The 19,036-nt window shown below is 37.7% G+C and overlaps 1 protein-coding gene across 2 annotated transcripts in view; it reads right to left on the reverse strand.

The window, feature by feature from the left end:
* Positions 1–19,036, reverse strand: part of si:ch211-26b3.4 (connector enhancer of kinase suppressor of ras 2) — a 615,118-nt gene that overhangs the window by 319,844 nt on the left and 276,238 nt on the right. For both annotated transcript variants that reach the window (XM_039765942.1, XM_039765943.1), the window contains exon 5: positions 13,185–13,226. In XM_039765942.1, coding sequence (XP_039621876.1) covers positions 13,185–13,226 — 42 coding nt within the window. The remainder of the gene's footprint in view (positions 1–13,184; positions 13,227–19,036) is intronic.

Below are 19,036 nucleotides of genomic sequence, written 5' to 3' on the forward strand. Positions count from 1 at the left end.
TTTTGTTGGAGATGTTAGAGTTGTACTCGCTTGACATAAATAAAAGAACCTTAGATGCCTCGTCTGACTGTGGCATTAGCCTTTGCCCCAAGCATGTAAGAGTTACCTGAAATGTGATTTAATATGAGGTTTAGTTTATTGGGTATTTTTGTTTTTATCTTGGCTTGAATTATGAATATTATTTTGTTGCTCATTCGACCCTGTCATTACTCTAGCTAAGGTTTGGATATTTTAGGTTAAATTGGGTTTTCCTATATATAATAGGGTGGCACGGTGGCGCAGTGGTAGTACTGCTGGTTTGCTTCCCGGGTCCTCCCTGCGTGGAGTTTGCATGTTCTCCCCGTGTCTGTGTGGGTTTCCTCTGGGTGCTCTGGTTTCCTCTCACAATCCAAAGTCATGCAGGTTAGGTGGATTGGTGATTCTAAATTGGCCCTAGGGTGTGCTTGGTGTTTGTGTGTGTCCTGTGGTGGGTTGGCACCCTGCCCAGGATTGGTTCCTGCCTTGTGCCCTGTGTTGGCTGGAATTGGCTCCAGCAGACCCCCGTGACCCTGTATTTGGATTCAGTGGGTTAGAAAATGGATGGATGGATATATATATTGGGAGATTCACTCGAAAGATGCCCCGATTTTTCTGTAATAACTCTGGCTAGTACAAAGCAATCTGAATGAAACAACGTGCAATGTGCTCCTCGGTATATGGAGCTTTATGCAAGCCGGGATGCCCCTGTGTGGGAGCAAAGAGATAGGCACCAGACAGTCATCACAACACTTAACCTCTATTTGCAATTTCTGGGTGCATACCGCCCATACCTCTTGTCTCAGTCACTCGACTTCTCATCAGGATGGTGGTGTACAGTATTGAGCGGCACGTCTTCATGGTGCAAATCTATTGGGTCACCAATTCATTTAAGCAATGTCAGAATCAACTAGATGATCGTGAGTTAACGAAAGGTTACTTCCAGCAAAATGGAGAAACGTGTCACACATCGGCAAGGAGCAAGGCAGAAATTGAGTCCTTCTTCGGCAACAGGGTAATTTCAAAGGGGCTTTGGCCACCGCCAGATCTGACACCACCAGACTTCTTCCTTTGGCATATGCTCAAAGGAAAAGTCTATTGGAACAAGCCTTGCATTGTGAAAGATTTGAAGGAAAACATCCAACATGAAGCTGCTGTTATTCCCCCAAGACGCTTGCTGATACATTCAGGAACATGGAGCACCATGTCGAAATGTGTCTGGCAGAAAGTGGAAACCACTTCCAACATTGTATGTAATGCAATCGATCACACATACGTCAAGGTTATAGTGTATTTTTATGGTTCAGATTGCTTTATCCTAATGGGAGTTACAACAGAATATTCAAGGCCTATAGAACATAACATTCTGAAACTCTCATTCCAGAGTTGTGGTGGTGGCTGGAAAGCCTGTCCTAGAAACATTGTACGCCAGTAAATTGCAGGGCTATTCATGCATATATTGCAGCTATAAATGTTACCTCAGTATTACCACTGCTTGTGCATGATTTAGATTTCCTAGATCTGCATTTAAAGGAAGTGAACGCACAACCTCACAAACACACACATGCATGCACACACTTACTGTATTTGCACACTGTCACTGGGCTGCTGAAGGCTAACTTCCCCAGGGAAGAAAGCAGCAGCTAGGCTTTGCATTATTGAACACAAACTGCCAACAGAAATGCTTAAAAATCCTCTTTTGAAAAAATATGCTTGTGCTTCAAAATAACCCATATGCTTGTTCCCTTTGCTTCCAAGATCAAGCAGCTTCTTCCTGGAATGTGATGCTTGAAGCTGAGTTCACAAAAAGAATGATTCTTTCACCCAAGTGCCCCAGTACTGAATTTCATCCCTCCATTACTTCTGTTTCATTTTTAATCCATGTGTTCTGCAGTGTCTAATTTAATTATACACGCTTTCTGTCCTCTACATTAATATATTATTTATGTTTCTAAAGGCTATTTATAGCACACATCATAGAATATGTATCCTTAAATGCTGCCAGTATTCAACAAGCCCTACAATAATACATCCTGATCTTAAAAAGGAAAAATAGGAATTTACTCTTATATCATTATTATTACACTAACTAAATTAATTTAGCACATGAAGTAAAACATTTGTAAATGATGCTACTGTCAATGGACTGTTCATAGCTAATAAAACACAAAGTCTGCAAATCCAGGAAAAAGCAATACCCTACAAAATAAATGCCCTAGATAGATAGATAGATAGATAGATAGATAGATAGATAGATAGATAGATAGATAGATAGATAGATAGATAGATAGATAAATAGATAGATAGATACTTTATTAATCCCAAGGGGAAATTCACATATATAGATAAATATAGAATATATATATATAAATATATTAAATATATATAAATATATTAAATATATATAAATATAGAAATTTATATAGACAAATCAATGCTAATCCCAAACATTTAAAAAGAAAACAAGTCAAAGGATGTATGCAGTGGTCCTCCTGGCTGGCAGCCAATGAATTGACAGCACAATTACAAGCTCATTGGTAAGGGGTACCAATGCCTGCATGCCAGCATACACAGAATGCATTCAGAAAATCAATCACTTAAAACACATTTGCATAGGCCTGCTACAGAAGCATCTTCAGCACTGTATTGGCTTTCTGTCGCTTAGTAACAGTGGGATCACCAAGGAGATCGGTAATAGCCAGGTGTCCTCCAGACAGAGTGACAGTACAAATGCACTTTGGCACGTGTCAGCTTGTCTATAAACTTTCAAGGTGCCACACTGCAACACTGTCGCCAAAGTGGGGGGACTAGTAAGTCAGTCTAGAGATTTCAACATGCTTACTAAATTGCTTGAAATTAAGTGCAGTACTCACAATTCAATTAATTTATATTGCACTGAAATTGTAGTATAAATAAATAAGCATATAATTATGCTAATAAATTGAAAACAATTGACAATATTCCATAGTCATGTATATATTATGGTAATTGCAGGTTTCTACAGTATTTCTCTTTTATCATTTGTCTGTAGTAATAAGGCTGCAGATCCTTCCTGTTTATAAACCACTCTATTTCTGGATTGTGAAGTGCAGGCGTCTAAAAAAAATAGAAATCAACCCTGAATAGAAAGCCACTCCACTGTAATGCAGACTCACACATATGCCCACACTTGCTCTGGATCCATTCATTATCTTCAGCTCAGCATTTCTTCAGGAGGTAAGAGGAAGTCACAGTGCTTTAGAGGATGCTCTGGCTTTTACAGGGTAAACTGGCAACTCCAGGTAAAATGTACACCCAAGCAGGAATCAAACCCTGGTTCCAGCATTGTAACAAAGTGAATCTACCCAATAAACATTTCAATTTATGTTATTTGTATGTTTTCTTTTATTCTATTATTGTAAAGCACTTTGGCCACAGCATTCATATGTTGTTTTAAATATGCTGTATGAATAAATTGACATTGACATTAAACTACTGAGCTGTGCATTTTATTCAAACAGTGATAGCTGTCTTGCTTGTATCCTCCTTAGTCAGGGCTGGAATTATGCATTACTTTCTCTATGTATGTAACAGATATACATATAGAAAGTATGTGTCCAGCCCCACATTTCAAATTAAAGTTTCTAACAATATTTATGTTTTTGGTAACCGTGAACACTTGAATATCTTTGGAGTAATGTCTGTGTTGTCTTGCATTTGTGTGTTTCTGTCTGTGTGTCATAATGTCAGACAGGTCAGGTCAGGTTGGGGAGCATGTACTGGTACAGCGCGTTGCCACACCTACCACATGATGAAATAGCTCAGGATCCTTTTTGGCAGCCCCCCTGGCAGATTATACCCTCTATCTGCCATAGCCAGGTGTTAAATGACTGTCCCCTTGGCCTGGTCCAGCTACTTGGGTCCTCAACAATGAAGATCCTGCAAGCCGGATCACACTCGGGGAATCGTGCCACATGGACGTAGCACTGTAACTGACTCTCCCTCACAATGCAGGCAATGTGCCTCATGTGGGACTCCATGAGTAACCGCTCTTTCGACACAAAGTCAAACCAGCGGTACCTAAGAATTATCCGAAGAGACACAGTACCTTAGGAGTCCATTCTTTGTCTCAGGTCATTGGATAGCGTCCATGTCTCTCAACCATAGAGCAAGAAATGATAACTCAAAAACTTATCGCTTACTCCAAATAAAACTCTTTACATTTATTAACTTTGTGAAACATGAGAAGCTTCACTTCAGTAGATTTTGCTTTACCAGGGTCTCTAGATATACCAAAGGAGTATATATAGGAAAAATATTTTAGCAGGGCCAACATTTTGAACTCATAACATTATGTAGAGAATGTAATGTTCTGCATACACCACTTTCAACTGTTGTTTCGAAATTACGTTTTCCAATTTACATGTAAAAGGAAAAAATAATTTGTTATCAAACAAACAAAGTTTAATGGTTATTATAAAATTATACTATTCTCCATAAACTTCTTTTCTTGCTGTAGTAATTTAAAATGGATTTAGCAGCCCTTACTTGCAATGTCACCGAACAAACACATTACTATGTAAAATGATTGTATGTTTACTCCAAAAAACATTTTGCTGTTTTATAATGAGAACATGACTGTACAGCATAATCAAGTCCCATGTTGTGATAGGAATGTGCAGAAATGTATTGTAATTCTGATTTTGGCTTACTTTGCCTACTTCCATTAGCAGCAGATGTTGCTCCTAAATGGAACCTTATTTCTTAGTGACACTGGACTAGACAGAAGGGGTATATATATAACAAAGAGCTGGTTTATTGGATATTTGGTAAGGTTCACTCCCTAGTCTTGACATTCACACCTCCGCTGGAGATTCAATGAACCATGGTATTGTCTGATTATTAATGTTGTATCTCTATAAAATGTACCAGCTAAGCACTATAGTAGCCTTTCACACTACTTACTGTAACAATATACTGTATAAAATGAAAAAGTGCTGAGAATAAAAACAGTAAACTGTAATTTAATGGAAACAAATTAAATTTTCTTATTTGATTTAAAATGTTCTCTACTTATTTAATAAAAATAACAAGATAAGAAAAATTGCACACCTTTAAGGGCAAATTAAAATTAGTCTTAATAATTATCTATACTAATAAAAGGCAAAGCCCTCACTCACTCACTCACTGACTCATCACTAATTCTCCAACTTCCCGTGTAGGTAGTAGGCTGAAATTTGGCAGGCTTATTCCTTACAGCTTACTTACAAAAGCAGGTTTCATTTCGAAATTCTACACGTAACGGTCATAACGGCCGATAACGGTCAACAATGTCTGCCATGTTGAACTTTCTTATTTATGGCCCCATCTTCACGAAATTTGGTAGGCGGCTTCCCTGCACTAACCGAAACCAATGTACGTACTTATTTCGGTGGTATGATGCCACTGTCGGCCGCCATATTGAACTTTTCAACGGTCTTTGTTACTTATGGGCCCATCTTCAAGAAATTTGGTACGCGGGTTCCCAGTGCTAACTGAATCCTACTTACGTACATATATACGTCCATAGCCTGCAGCTCGGGCACCGTGTGAGGCGGCGTTGGGTCCCCATCCCAACGCCTCTCACGTTGTTGGTTGCCTGCCTATATAAGGCCATCCGTTGCTCCAGTCTCTACATTCCCTCTCTTGCTTCGCCATGGGATTCACGTCTCCCTGCTGATAACTACAGCCTTTTTATTTAATCCATGGCTTCTCCGCTGTTTTATTTTTCATTTATTACGATTATAGTTATTGTGTAGGTATTTTAGACTTACTTTACATTGCTCAGGTACCCATTTCCTTAATCATTCCAACCGTACCCCCATTAACATGTCTATCGAGGTGATCACTATCGATCAAAGAACTGTCACTTACCGAGTGGTTTCCATGCCCGGAGATGGCACCTGCCTTTTCCATTTTCTTTGTTGCATATTGCACGGCCATATCAGGCTCACTCTTGGTATCCAGAGGAACATTGTGTCTTATGTATTGAATGACTGGGACAGGTTCAAGGTGTGAACTGATGATGGCACAGGAGATAATTATACTACACAGGAGCACTAGAAGAGTGAAATGCTTAAGCCCTTCACCTATGCATCTGCATGTGAGTTGATTGCTGCTGCTGAATTGTCCGGTTGTCGCTTTCAAGTGTACCGAAATGGCCAAATATTTTACACCTTTTTGACAACGGCCAATGCCTCTTAAACATCTTAGATTCACAGGTGATGATTTCAATAGTGGACACTTTGATGTTTATGAATGTTTAAACTCTCAAAAGCTGGATGTGAAGTTATTGATGAAACCGATTGTATGCTTACAACGCTTGACAGATGCCGAATGTCTCTTCAATACAAGTCCTACAAATACAGTCGTAATTGAAACAAACCATGAAACTCAAACCGATTATGACAGCAGCAATCCAAGCTGTGAGATTTGAAACAAGATTACTGTTCACATGGCCAACTGTACGTTGCATGCTCAAGACTAAGCTCAGCGCACAGCTTGGTCATATTACAACCGGAGGGCCGAACTCACAATTTGGTTTACAAAGAGATCCTTAACAAATAATTATTGGTATATTTTCCCTCAGTTTAAAAAGGTTTCATTTTCTTCTTAATAAAAATTTTAAAGCAGTACTTCGCGGCTGCGAAGCGCGGGTATTTTGCTATAACAAATAAAACTGAAAACTATTGAGAAACCAACTCTTATTCAGATACAGAATACAAAACCTGTAGTGATATACCAGAACTACCTCTAAGGAGTAACCACATTAAAAGTGAGCCAGATAACAATTCTTAAACAAAAGGCCAGGAAATGGCATGAAAACTGAGTAAAGGATAAACAATCAATAATAGTTTGATTGGCAGCACGATCGCAATAAGGAGACCTGGGTTTGCTTCCCGAGTCCTCCCTGTGTGGAGTTTGCATGTTCTCCCCGTGTCTGCGTGGATTTTCTCCAGGTGCTCCAGGTGTCCTCACACAGTCCAAAGACATGCAGATTAGGTGCACTGGCGATCCTAAATTGTCCCTAGTATGTACTTGGTGTGTGGGTGTGTGCGTGTGCCCTGCCTGGGGATTTGTTCCTTCCTTGTGCCCTGTGTCAGCTGGGATTGGCTCCAGCAGACCCCTGTTACCCTGTGTTAGGATATAGCAGGTTGGATAATGACTGACTAATAATTTGATAAAAGAAATGGGACAAATTGAGAACCAGCCTGTTTGTTTATTAATTTATTGGTAGTGTAGCCACTGGCAAGAGTCATTTTATGTTCAATAAAAACTATGTACTGTGCAGGAAACAACTTTTTTTTTTGTACAATTGTCATTTCAAATAATTTACCTGTCTTGATACAGCACACACAAGGGTAGCATTACAAACACTAATTATAGTCTTTCTATAATACTAATTCTATATGTCTAGTAGCGACTGGGAGCCCTATCGAATCGGCCTACAAATTCAACGTTTGTGAAATCCATACTTTCTCTGCAAAGAATTATTTGGTTTTTTAAGTCCTTGAAAGGATTTTGTTACTATGGCACTGATTTGTGCTTAAAACAGACCTTTTCGGCCGATGTAATGAAGAGCTGCCTGTTTAAACAGGGCTGTGAGACGTGAACTCAGCTGTTTGGCGCACCTCATTTGATTTTTTCCGGCAAACAAATTTTCAAAACAAACCATAATTTACGGCTCTAATCAGAGTCGAAGTAATAATTATGTTGGCATTGTCATTTTAGATCTGAGATTGGCTAAAATTTAAACAATGACCATTTTTAATACCAAGCCATCATTGTATACAGTGGCATCATACCACCGAAATAAGTACCAAATTTCAGCCTTCTACCTACACGGGAAGTTGGAGAATTAGTGACGTTGGAAAGTTCAATATGGTGGCTGACAGTGGTGTCATACCACCAAAATAAGTACGTACATTGGTTTTGGTCAGTGCAGGGAAGCCGCCTACCAAATTTCGTGAAGATGTGGCCATGAATAAGAAAGTTCAACATGGCGGACAGTGTTGACCGTTATGACCGTTACGCATAGAATTTCGAAATGAAACCTGCTTTTGTAAGTAAGCTGTAAGGAATGAGCCTGCCAAATTTCAGCCTTCTACCTACACGGGAAGTTGGAGAATTAGTGATGAGTGAGTGAGTGAGTAAGTGAGTGAGTGAGGGCTTTGCCTTTTATTAGTATAGATAGACAAGCTTCGGGACTGGACGAACACTTGGAAAATGTTGTTTAATATACAAAAGTGCCAAGTGCCACATGTTGACAAAAGGAACATCAATTATAAATACAAAATAGGAGACACTTTCCTGTAGGGAGCAAGCTTTGTAAAGGACGTAGGGGTTTATTCTCATTGTTAGTATGGTATTATTTGTTGTTTTGATGTATTTGTGTTATTATTTTTAATATTTTAATGCTACTAGGGTGCTTTGCCCCCTGCTCGATTTGCTCACCAAATACCCACCCCCCTCATGTCTCCGGCGCTCAAGTTGTGAAGAGGGGGGATAAACGCACCCCAAGGAGACGCGATCACTCCTCCGAAACCCCCTCTTAAATGGTGATACAATGGGAAACAAATACAGTTTTTTTTTTTACCTCCTCTTTGTTCGATTAGCTGCTGGCTTGGTGCTCCTGCTGTCGCATTCTTTGTGGGTGGAGCCCCAAGAAGTGAGACCACCCTGACACTACTACTCCTGAGCCCATTCTCTGTCTATATAAACTGAGAAGGCCTATGAGTGAGAGTCATTTGTTTATTGGTGGAGATCATAAGTATGCCTTTACCTTTTCAAATTATTGGTTTTGATTATTTCTTGCTTTCTGATTTCTGGATTTCATTTTCTGATATTGTTTGTTTAGGATTATCTTTTAGGCAAATCTTTTGTGCCCTGTTTTGGTCTTTTGAGCTTTTTTTTTTTTATTATTTTGATTTTTTTGCAAATACATCCTTAATTTATGAAAACTTATTGTTTGCCCTGCTAATGCAAGCCATAGGTTTACAGGTATTCTTCCTCTTGTGGGGACTTTGGTTATATTTTGTGACATTAAAGTTTATTTTACAAGCTTTAATCCTTTTTATGTCTGCAATTCCTGAGGTAGAGCAATGAAGCTGGGGTTAAGCTCATCAAGTTGAGGCCTTTTCCAAGCAGGCAAAGGAGCTTGCCCTGGTCAGTGAAGCGTTTTGGAGGCGTCATACCTCTTCTGTCATGTGTGAGACTCCATATCATAATAATCATCAAACTAACTTGCAGAAGCAATTAAAAAGGCAAATAAAATGTTAGGCTAGAAGGTAAAAACTTTGAATATAAATTATAGGACACTGTGTTCAGACAAGATGCATTAGTGACACTACAATTCTGGTACTGTGTGTAGTTCTGCACTACACTATAAAAAAGATGCAACAGTACTAGAAGCTGTGCCGAGGAAAGCACCAAGTGTATGGGAGGTATTTTCTGCAAAAAAGGAAATGTAAATTAAAAAAACAGCATTTGCATTTTCAGCCTGAACAGCAATGAGGCTGTAAAAATGAAAAGTAAAATGCAAATAAGCACTGTCACCACCTGCTGCTTAAATAAATTTCATTTTCTGCCTCAATTTCCCACAATTCTTTTTCCTTCATAGCTGTGGCCACTTCAATAGATAGAATACTTCTCAATTTAATTGTGTTTAATTCATGTGCTTTTCGTCTTTTCACCTCCGTACTGTGAGATTCACATCAAAACCTTCTCACAAAATCCCAAGATCACGCATGTAGTTCTTAAGTAACTAATTGGCTATTTAATTACAATACTTAGCATGACAAAAATTTCATAGAAATAATTATCTGATCACATACACATACAAATACTGTATAATGATAATATGTAACAATGATATAAAAATAACTGCATTTCAAAAATATTTTGCTCCTATTTAAGTATATTTTGGAATTATATTTTTGGAATGGTATGGTCAATACTTTTTAGGATGGTCAGAAAATTGATTTCGATTTGTTTAAATTTCATTCTTTTGTTCATAAATATGAAATTAATTGATAGATAATACATTTCATATTTTTTACTCATATATTTCTTAAAAAGGTGGATTAATAATCTTATAAATGATGGTAACGAAGCATGAATTAAATGAATATTATGGGTTTTGGAAGGTATTCATAATGAATAAAATAATCACTACCAAATCAGCTTATTTAGTTATAACAGTAAAGAGTCCAATCAAGTCATCGATCAACAACAGGACAGAAGAGGAGGAGGTGAGGACAACGGTAGAGGGGTAAATTATAAAATACTACAAAAGAACACAAATACAAACTATCCTGTTTCCACTTCAGTGTAAATAAATGTAAATTATGACATAATGAAGGGTAATTTTTGTCATGTTAAATATTGTATTTAAATAGCACATTAATAGCTTCAGAACTACAATTATGCTTGATCTTCAGATTGTGTGAGACAATTTCACTGTGAAGCTCCCAGCATGAAGGTGAAAAGATCGATCAAAGTGGCTGCAGCTATGAATGACAGAGAATTGTGGGAAATCAAGATGCAAAGCCCTGCCCATTGACCATGCTATTTGCATATTGAGAACTTGAAAATGAAAATGCAAAGTGGAAAATGAAAATTCAATGACCAGCAGGTAGCGCCAGTTCTCATTTGCATTTTATTTTTCATTTTCATTGCTGTTCAGGATGAAAAAATAAAAAAATAATTCTATGTTTAATTTTTGCAGCATTCTTGCGCAAAAGACAGATTGCATTTTCTTTTTTATAGTTTTAATTTTCATTTCCTTTTTTGCAGAAAATACCTCCAATACCAAGTGTACCCTAAATCTAAACGGTATGCCCTACTCTGACAGGTTCAAGGAGTTAAACCTATTTTGTCTTGAGAAGACAGGCTACATGGAAGGAGACCTGATTCATGTTCTAAATTCTCAAACGCACTGATAAAGTAGATCCAAAAAAACTCTTTCAACTAAACAGCAAATCATGCATTTGAAATGGAAGTGTGTTTAAGACCAAAGCCACAATGCACTTGACCATGCAAAAAAGTTATGGGAATCTAGAACAAATTACTGAGTAATATAAAATCTTTTTCTTCAACATTTGAAAAGCATATGGATAAGATTAATATTATGACAGCTTACCTATTAGCTAATGAAACAAGCTTGATGGACTGAATAGCTTCCTCTTGTTTTTGAATTGTATTATGTTCTAAATTAAATAATCAGGAAAACAACACTAAAAATATTATTTTACCATAAAGACAATGTGTGTTTCATCAGTAAGAAAAGATCTAATAATAAAAATTTATAAAAAAAGAAACAAAAGAAGAGTATAACTATATAAAGAGCTCACTTTACTGACCTTCTGCAAACAGGTCCCATTGTTCTGTAACTTTAAGTAATTATTATTTTTCTATATTAAATGCATTTCTTTTCAGCTGTCATATTTTTTATAATATTGTTAGACTTGAAATTCATAATTAAAAATGTTTCAAAAACTGCATTTTTTTTCCAAATTAAATTCTGATAATGAAACAAAAATTACTGAAATTCTACTCAATTCTATGGGTTCTGCTAGTAATTCAAAATAATAATAATAATCTTTCTAAATGCATTATTCCAATATCGTGTCCACTTGCACACATACCCACACTGTTTCAGGTTAGAATGGCGAGTTAGCCTTACATGTACATCTTCAGGAGGAATTGGTGTACTAGAGAATAACTTCCACAGACTACATTCACACTTCATGGACATGGAAGCCAAAACCAAGGTTGCTGGCTGCATCCATTCATGAAGTAAGGTTAAATACTGTACCACCTGTATTTAGGATTCTATAAATTCCTACATGATTGATAATTCACATACTACAGTATAATACAGAAATAAAAATTAAGTAAGTATAATAACATAAATAGAAATTGTTAAGTAAAATGATATAAGCAAGAAAATTAAATCAACCATAGGCTCTTTTTACCTAATGTATTACTAATTCATTATTTTAATATTCTCTAAAATATTGTTATTGATTAAATATTAATTGATATCTTCATTATATACTATTTATTTTTATTCATAAATATTTTATTTGCTTTATATCTGAGCAGTTGTTCTCTATGTTGTCACACGTGTGCATGGGAGACCGCTAAAGGGCTCAAAAGAAGGTAATTGCACGCCAGGCCAAGGGGTGGCAGAGTACATTAATCCTTTCTCTTTTATCCCTGTGGGACAAAACTGAAAAATTCCGCTGGAACAAAAGACACCATTTCTGGTTCTGGGCCCGATGATGTCATTTCCGGTTTTGGGTCTGGTGACATCACTTCCAGTTCCTTGCCTGATGACATCACTTCCCCTGACCGACCTTAAATACCGCTATAATCCTCCTGTTTGTCAGTTTTTGTGTTGGACTCTTGTCTGTAAAGACCTTCAATTGCTACTTTGCCATTTTTCAGCCATACTTCAAGTATACGGGGAGGCTGCCCAAATCTTTTTGTGATGTCAAGGCATTTCATTTCACAATGTTTATTTCATAAAATGCAGCAAAAATTAGCTTCTGAATAATTGGTAATTACACTGTACAATATTTTCCATCTCTTATCCTCTACATATCATATGCTTGTGTGAGTGGGTGCAATGCTTTTTTTTCTTAAATTATTTTATTTATTTCACTGGTTTATTACAGATCAGTAAGAAATATATTATCACATTTGATAACACCGATCACGAGTGAGAAAACAACAGTGGCAAAAATTAGTTTTTTAAAAATGGTTTCACATAATGCACACGCATGCACCCACACATCCATGCAGTTTTCCCGACTCAGTTATTCATTTACAAAGTAGTAAGGACTATTCCCATAAGCAAAAAGTATAAGGCAAGAACTATCCGTGGATAGCATGCTAGCTCATTGCACACAACATAATGCAATCATAGTAGGCCAATAAAAAGTTGTTCATAACCTTAAAATAAATGTGTTTGGGGTTAAGGAAAATAAGTGGAGTATGTAGGGAAACGACATACAGGCACAGAGAAAACATGTACACTCCAAACAGTAAATGGTTTGAGAAGTGAAAGCATTTGCATTTTGACTGTGTTATTTTGTATATGTAATTCTAATTTTTAAAAGGTAAATAAACAAAAAAAAACAACTTACCACATGCAGGATCTTGTTTTCTGTTTCATACACAGTACAATCCTGTGAAAAGAAATACAAAATACATGAAGTTTTTGACAATCAGCATTATTATTTTCAAGATTGTCTTCTTAACTGAGATGTCATGTTCTCCATAATCAGTTGATCCCCCCAATAACTTGAAGGAGTTGACCACCTCCACATCTACTCCTTGACTAGTGACCGGACACAGAGGCTCTTTGGTGTGCCGAAAGTCAATAACCAGTTCCTTGTTCTTGCTGATATTAAGATGCAGACAGTTCTCTTTATACCAAGAAACAAACTTCTCACCCTGACTCCTATAATATACTCTGTCTCATCCCCTTTATCAATACACTCCAGAAGTGCAGAATCGTCTGAGAATGCAGGATGTTTTCCACAGCAGCAGCATTTTCTGAAGCCTTAGGGACTGACTGAACAGGCCCTTCTGGAATTTCAGCACCTGTACAGTGTGGCGCATGAAAACATAGCCGCGCACACAAACAGGAGCCTCGTCCTGGCTTTATCAGCAGTCAGCGTAGTCGAGGGATGCTAGTGAGAAGTTCTTCCTGTACGTTTGGTTTATTGGAACAGTATATTCAAATTGCAGAACTGGTTTGTTTGCACAGGTTCCTTCAAGTTGACACGTGAAGAATTTATAGTACAATATCTGTTGTGAGTACTTCTATGAAATGCACAATTTGGAATTGTTGAAAAAGTGCCAGACTACTAGTTCTATGACCAATGCAGTGAAATCAAGAAGCATTTCCTTTTGTACCCCAGAGGTCACCGCTGACTTTGTGGATGATATGGAAAGTGATCCTCATATCACAACATACTGGTGTGTCACAAAGGTCAGGCTAGCGTGTACAGCAGAATTCATGGACAATTTTTTTCATGTGCTAAATGATATACGGTACCTTTATGTGATCAGCCAAAGAAAAGCAGTAAGAACAGGAGAATAATTTAAATTGATTCGATTAAACTAAGCAAAGGAAGAAAATGATGTTAACATTTTGAGGTTAAGGCATTTAAAAACTGGGACTCCACATATCTGAGAAACTAAATGTGGAGACTACCTACTATAAAAACAGACATTCCAGAATATGTTGTAAAATCTTCTCTTGCAAAAGCATTTCCACCTGAAAATTTGACTAACAGTCCATCAGACCTTACATTTCTGCTCAGTGATGGCAAATCCATACAACTCAATAAAATGTCACTTTTTATAAAATTCAAAATGAAACTTCAGCCATAAACACTTTATAATTTGATGGTTTACCACAGTAATCTGCCAATTCAGCTTCACATTCAGGCTCCCAAGTGCACCGATTGACTTCTGGCCATATTAGCCACATTACCAGTTTCTCTCTTATACTGCTAATGAAAAATACTCAGTGAGCTAATCTGAAGTTTGTTTTGTTTTGAATGCTGATGTGATTTTTTACAATTTGTTTCCCACATAACAATTTTCTGAGCCAGCAAAGAGAAACTGATTTTCATTTCTCCTAACCTGTACATATGATGCATTACCATGATACAATATTATTTTATTTACAATAAAATATTTTAGGCTCAGACAAAAAAGAAAATAAATGCTGATAAATTATTATGGGTCTTTCGGACTACCAAAAGGGCAGAGAAATGGGTCCTGAAACTCCTCACCCACACTTAATGCGGTTTTCAAGTAGAAATGTCAAAATGTATTTGATGAAATGCTCACCAACTCAAACAGGAGGAAAAATAATTAATTCAAATTAATTAAACTTCTGTTGTGTGCTCTACATTCAGAATTCAATTAAATATAGAGTAAAGCATGATGACCAAGCACCTCAAAATGAATTCCAGCACATTTACACCTTATACTCAAAGTGCAAAACTTATTATTAATGAGTGCCCAGGGAATAGTTACTACAACTATTAGACAATGGCAGTGGTAAACAAATAACACTGTCAATTAGAAAGCAGAAAGGGGCTCTCCTAAAGTCCATGTAGACTCCTTGCTTGCTTGCATCTTAAAGTGATAGTAGGGTTTCAGGATTTATAGAAGCATTTGAGGGAGATTCAGAGGATGGCTCATGGGATACTAGAGTACAGTCCTGGGGTCTCATGCATAAATGTGCGTACGCACAGAAATGTTGCGTACGAACGTTTCCATGTTCAAATCGCGATGTATAAAACCTACACTTGGCGTAAAGCCACACACTTTTCCACGGTACCTCATACCTTGTTGTACGCAAGTTCTCCGCTCGGTTTTGCAGACTGGCGGCACCCAGCGTCAAAGCAGTGCTACTGTTCCTGTGTGGTTATCCTTTATTTCTTAGACGCACATTCCTGACGCGGCTTTATAAATACACTAAAACTAACTGCATATTGTTCATTAGTGTAATGCATCTGATTGTAGATTACCTGTAACAATATAATGGCCCAGGGAATAGCCATAGTATTCCAAATACCATAACTGCTTTAGCGTTGTTACTCTCACTGCACCTTCTTCTTCTTCTTTCAGCTGCTCCCGTTAGGAGTTGCCACAGCGGATCATCTTTTTCCATATTACTCTCACTGCACCACTCTGAGTATTTATATCACTGTATCTGAGTGGGGAATCACAGCAGCAGCTGATCGGAAAGAGAATTATCGGTATACAGCATCAGGCTCATGCTGCTAAAGCCACAGCAAAACGTTTCCAATCCTTTCCTGTACAGACCTCGCGGTTCAGAAACAGTTTCATCCCAAGAACTCTAAATGCACTCAATCAATTGCTCCTTGTAGAACTGTTTGTACTTGTAAGTACAATTACCCCACTGTAAACTTGCACTACAGTTATAATATTACACAACCTGCACCACTTTATAAAGCATGTATTTACATATGATGACGATATCATTTTTAAGATGAAATGCAGCAAAATATGTTGATTATATTATACAGATAATACTTTAACTTCATTTAAATAAATCTGTATTGTTAATAATTAAACATGTGAGGACACGGTGCCACAGCGCTAGCAAGTTCACGTATTGTTCCTGCCTTTGCTCTGTATACTTGCTGAGGCTGGCGCGACACTGGAAGGATAGATGGATAGAATAATTAAACACGTGAAGATATTTCAATGTTCCTTAAAAGTTTTGAAGAATTGTAAGCTTACAGATGGCTTAACGTCTATTACAGAACTGATTGTGTGCCGATTGAGTATTTGGGGAAAGAAAAGTAAGGACAGGAATTGCAGGTTAGTACGGATGAAAGAGACAGTACTGCTACAATAAATTATTTCAACGAAGGTCGCAACAGCATCTTGTGTGAGACATGAACAATCACTGCGCCATCGTGTTCCCATGTTTAATAACATGCTTTCATTCCAATCATCATGAAAATGATAGCACGTATACATCTCAGTATTTTAATTATTCAGAGAGCTGTAATATCACGAATGTAATGGATTCTGTGTCCTGTCGGAGAAAGAGAAAGAACGGAAGCACGTAGTGATTCACACACGTAGAGCACATTGAAGATCAAGTACAAAACAAAGCATTTAATGTGCTACTTTAGTTACGATTGAGAAACTAGTAAATTAAATGATTTTAAGATGAAGCTTATGATGTTCTACTTTAATGACAAAATAAACTACGTGCTTTTTTCCCACTGTGTGCCTATTTTTTTTTTTGTCTGTACCCTAATAAGCTCAGACGGTGGGCTACAACTCGCCTTTTCACGGCGACTTTCATATGTGACTTCTTTTTTATTTTGGCGCTGTGTGACTTTGTGAACTTGAGCTTTCAAGTTTCTCCAACACACTATGTCACTGGATCAACTTCCATTTGTTGATTATGCCACTGTTTAAATCAACAAATAGTACATTTTTCCTTTGCCTCCATTTGGTATTTGCTGAAATTCTTATATTTTCCCCCATGCTTTTGCCGTTGCCTTTTCACAGAACACTGAGCTTAAGGGCAATTTATATTGATTTGCATATTCAAAGAGGCATAATTCTGGGAGGAGTTGGGGCGGGACAAAAGGCGCGTTCACGTGCGTCACTTTTAATGCTGACCGGGATTTATATAGCGGAAGAACGTGGAAGTTGGAGTACGCACAGATTCCTGCATCTAGATTGTTCTGTGCGCAAGCACATTTCGGCTTTTGTACTTATGTCATGTTATAGTGCGAATTCTACGCACGCCGTTATACATGAGGCCCCTGAACCCTGAAGTTCAGTGACACTGAAAATGATCCAAGAATGGGGTTTAAAGCCACATTAAGTTTACAGGCTAGTTGAACTTCGAATCAGTAGCTGAGTCAGGGAAAGGGCACAACTGTCAAGAGGAACAGAGACCAAGATGCTAACAGAAAGAAAACAAAGTGTCATCATAAGTGCTGATTGTTGTACTGAGCTGAGTAATTGGTCAGTGGTATGAAAAGGTCCTGTTTGTTTATGATTAGGATGACTACAGATAACAGTCCATCCATCCATTATCCATCCCACTATATCCTAACTACAGGGTCACGGGGGTCTGCTGGAGAAACACAGGGCACAAGGCAGGAAACAAACCCTGGGCAGGGCATGCACACACATCCACAATTTAGAATCGCCAATGCACCTAACCTGCATGTCTTTGGACTGTGGGAGGAAACCAAAGCACCTGGAGAAAACCCACGCAGTCACGGGGAGAACATGCAAACTCCATGCAGGGAAGACCCAGGAAGTCTCCTAACTGCGAGGCAGCAGTGCTACCAACTGCACCACCCACAGATAATAGTGTTTTTTTTTTTATTTCTCTTAATGTTTCTACTCCCTGTATTCATTCCATCCTTTTATAATTATATAATGAAACTTTTATTTCAGGAATTCTGGCTTTCCTGGTATAGTTTTGGGTTCAGGTATCACTCCAGAATACTCTTCACATTCCTCACCATTTACATATCACTTGTAATTATTTATAGTTAGGGTCTATTCCAGCAATCCACTGAAGCAAAGCATAACAAAAGCCCTGGAAGAGCTGCAAGGTATTCACAAATCGCTCATATTCACAAGTTGCCGGTCAATGTACTTTATATGTCTCTGGAATTTAAATGGAAACCATAGAAAGCCCACAAGGGAATCTGGGAGAAAGTGCAAATTCATTAGAGGCTGTAACTGGCCTGGGATTTGAACCCAATGCTCTGGAGCTGTGAGGAAGAGCTGCTAACTGCTATGCCATCAACCTTCCCAAATACTCCTGTTATATATCATAAGTTATTTCACATGAAAATAAATGATCAGCTTCAAATATAACATATGTGCTTTCTGAAAGAAAACCTCAGGAAAGCAAAACAGTGCTATTCTTATTACTGTACTGTAACAGAGTGTTTCCTGGTGAGTGTTTTCTGAGTGCTTTGGCGCTCCAGTTATGAAAAATAATGGATTATTAACTCAAAACACAGAGGAGATAAGCAAAGAAAGTAACAAACTGTCAAAATGCTAATGGCTCCCTAGGTTACATTAAACAGGCTTTTACCCTTCGTAACGCAATGGAAAGGTTCTCTTGCATATCCAACACACACTTCATTTCAACTCTTTGTCTGTCGTCAAAGTCTCTAGCCATACTACGTTTTGCCTAACTCACGTTCTGAGCCAGCTTCATCTGTATTTAAAGGGTCACATGCCCATAACTGCTCTTTTACTGTATTACAGTGGGTTGACAAGCAGGCAAAGGATGATGCAGCACAGTGTAAAAATCAAACGAAAATCCATAAAAAACACAGGGGCACAAACTAACAATTGGAGGCCTCTACTTAGAAGCTGGCAACAATAATATGTGTCCCAGGTGAAATTTGTGCAGTATAAGTTTTAGAGATTTCAAAAAGTGTAGAATGGAATG

Source organism: Polypterus senegalus, chromosome 10 (assembly GCF_016835505.1).
Source record: "Polypterus senegalus isolate Bchr_013 chromosome 10, ASM1683550v1, whole genome shotgun sequence".
In the NCBI taxonomy this organism is placed as follows: Eukaryota; Metazoa; Chordata; class Cladistia; order Polypteriformes; family Polypteridae; genus Polypterus; species Polypterus senegalus.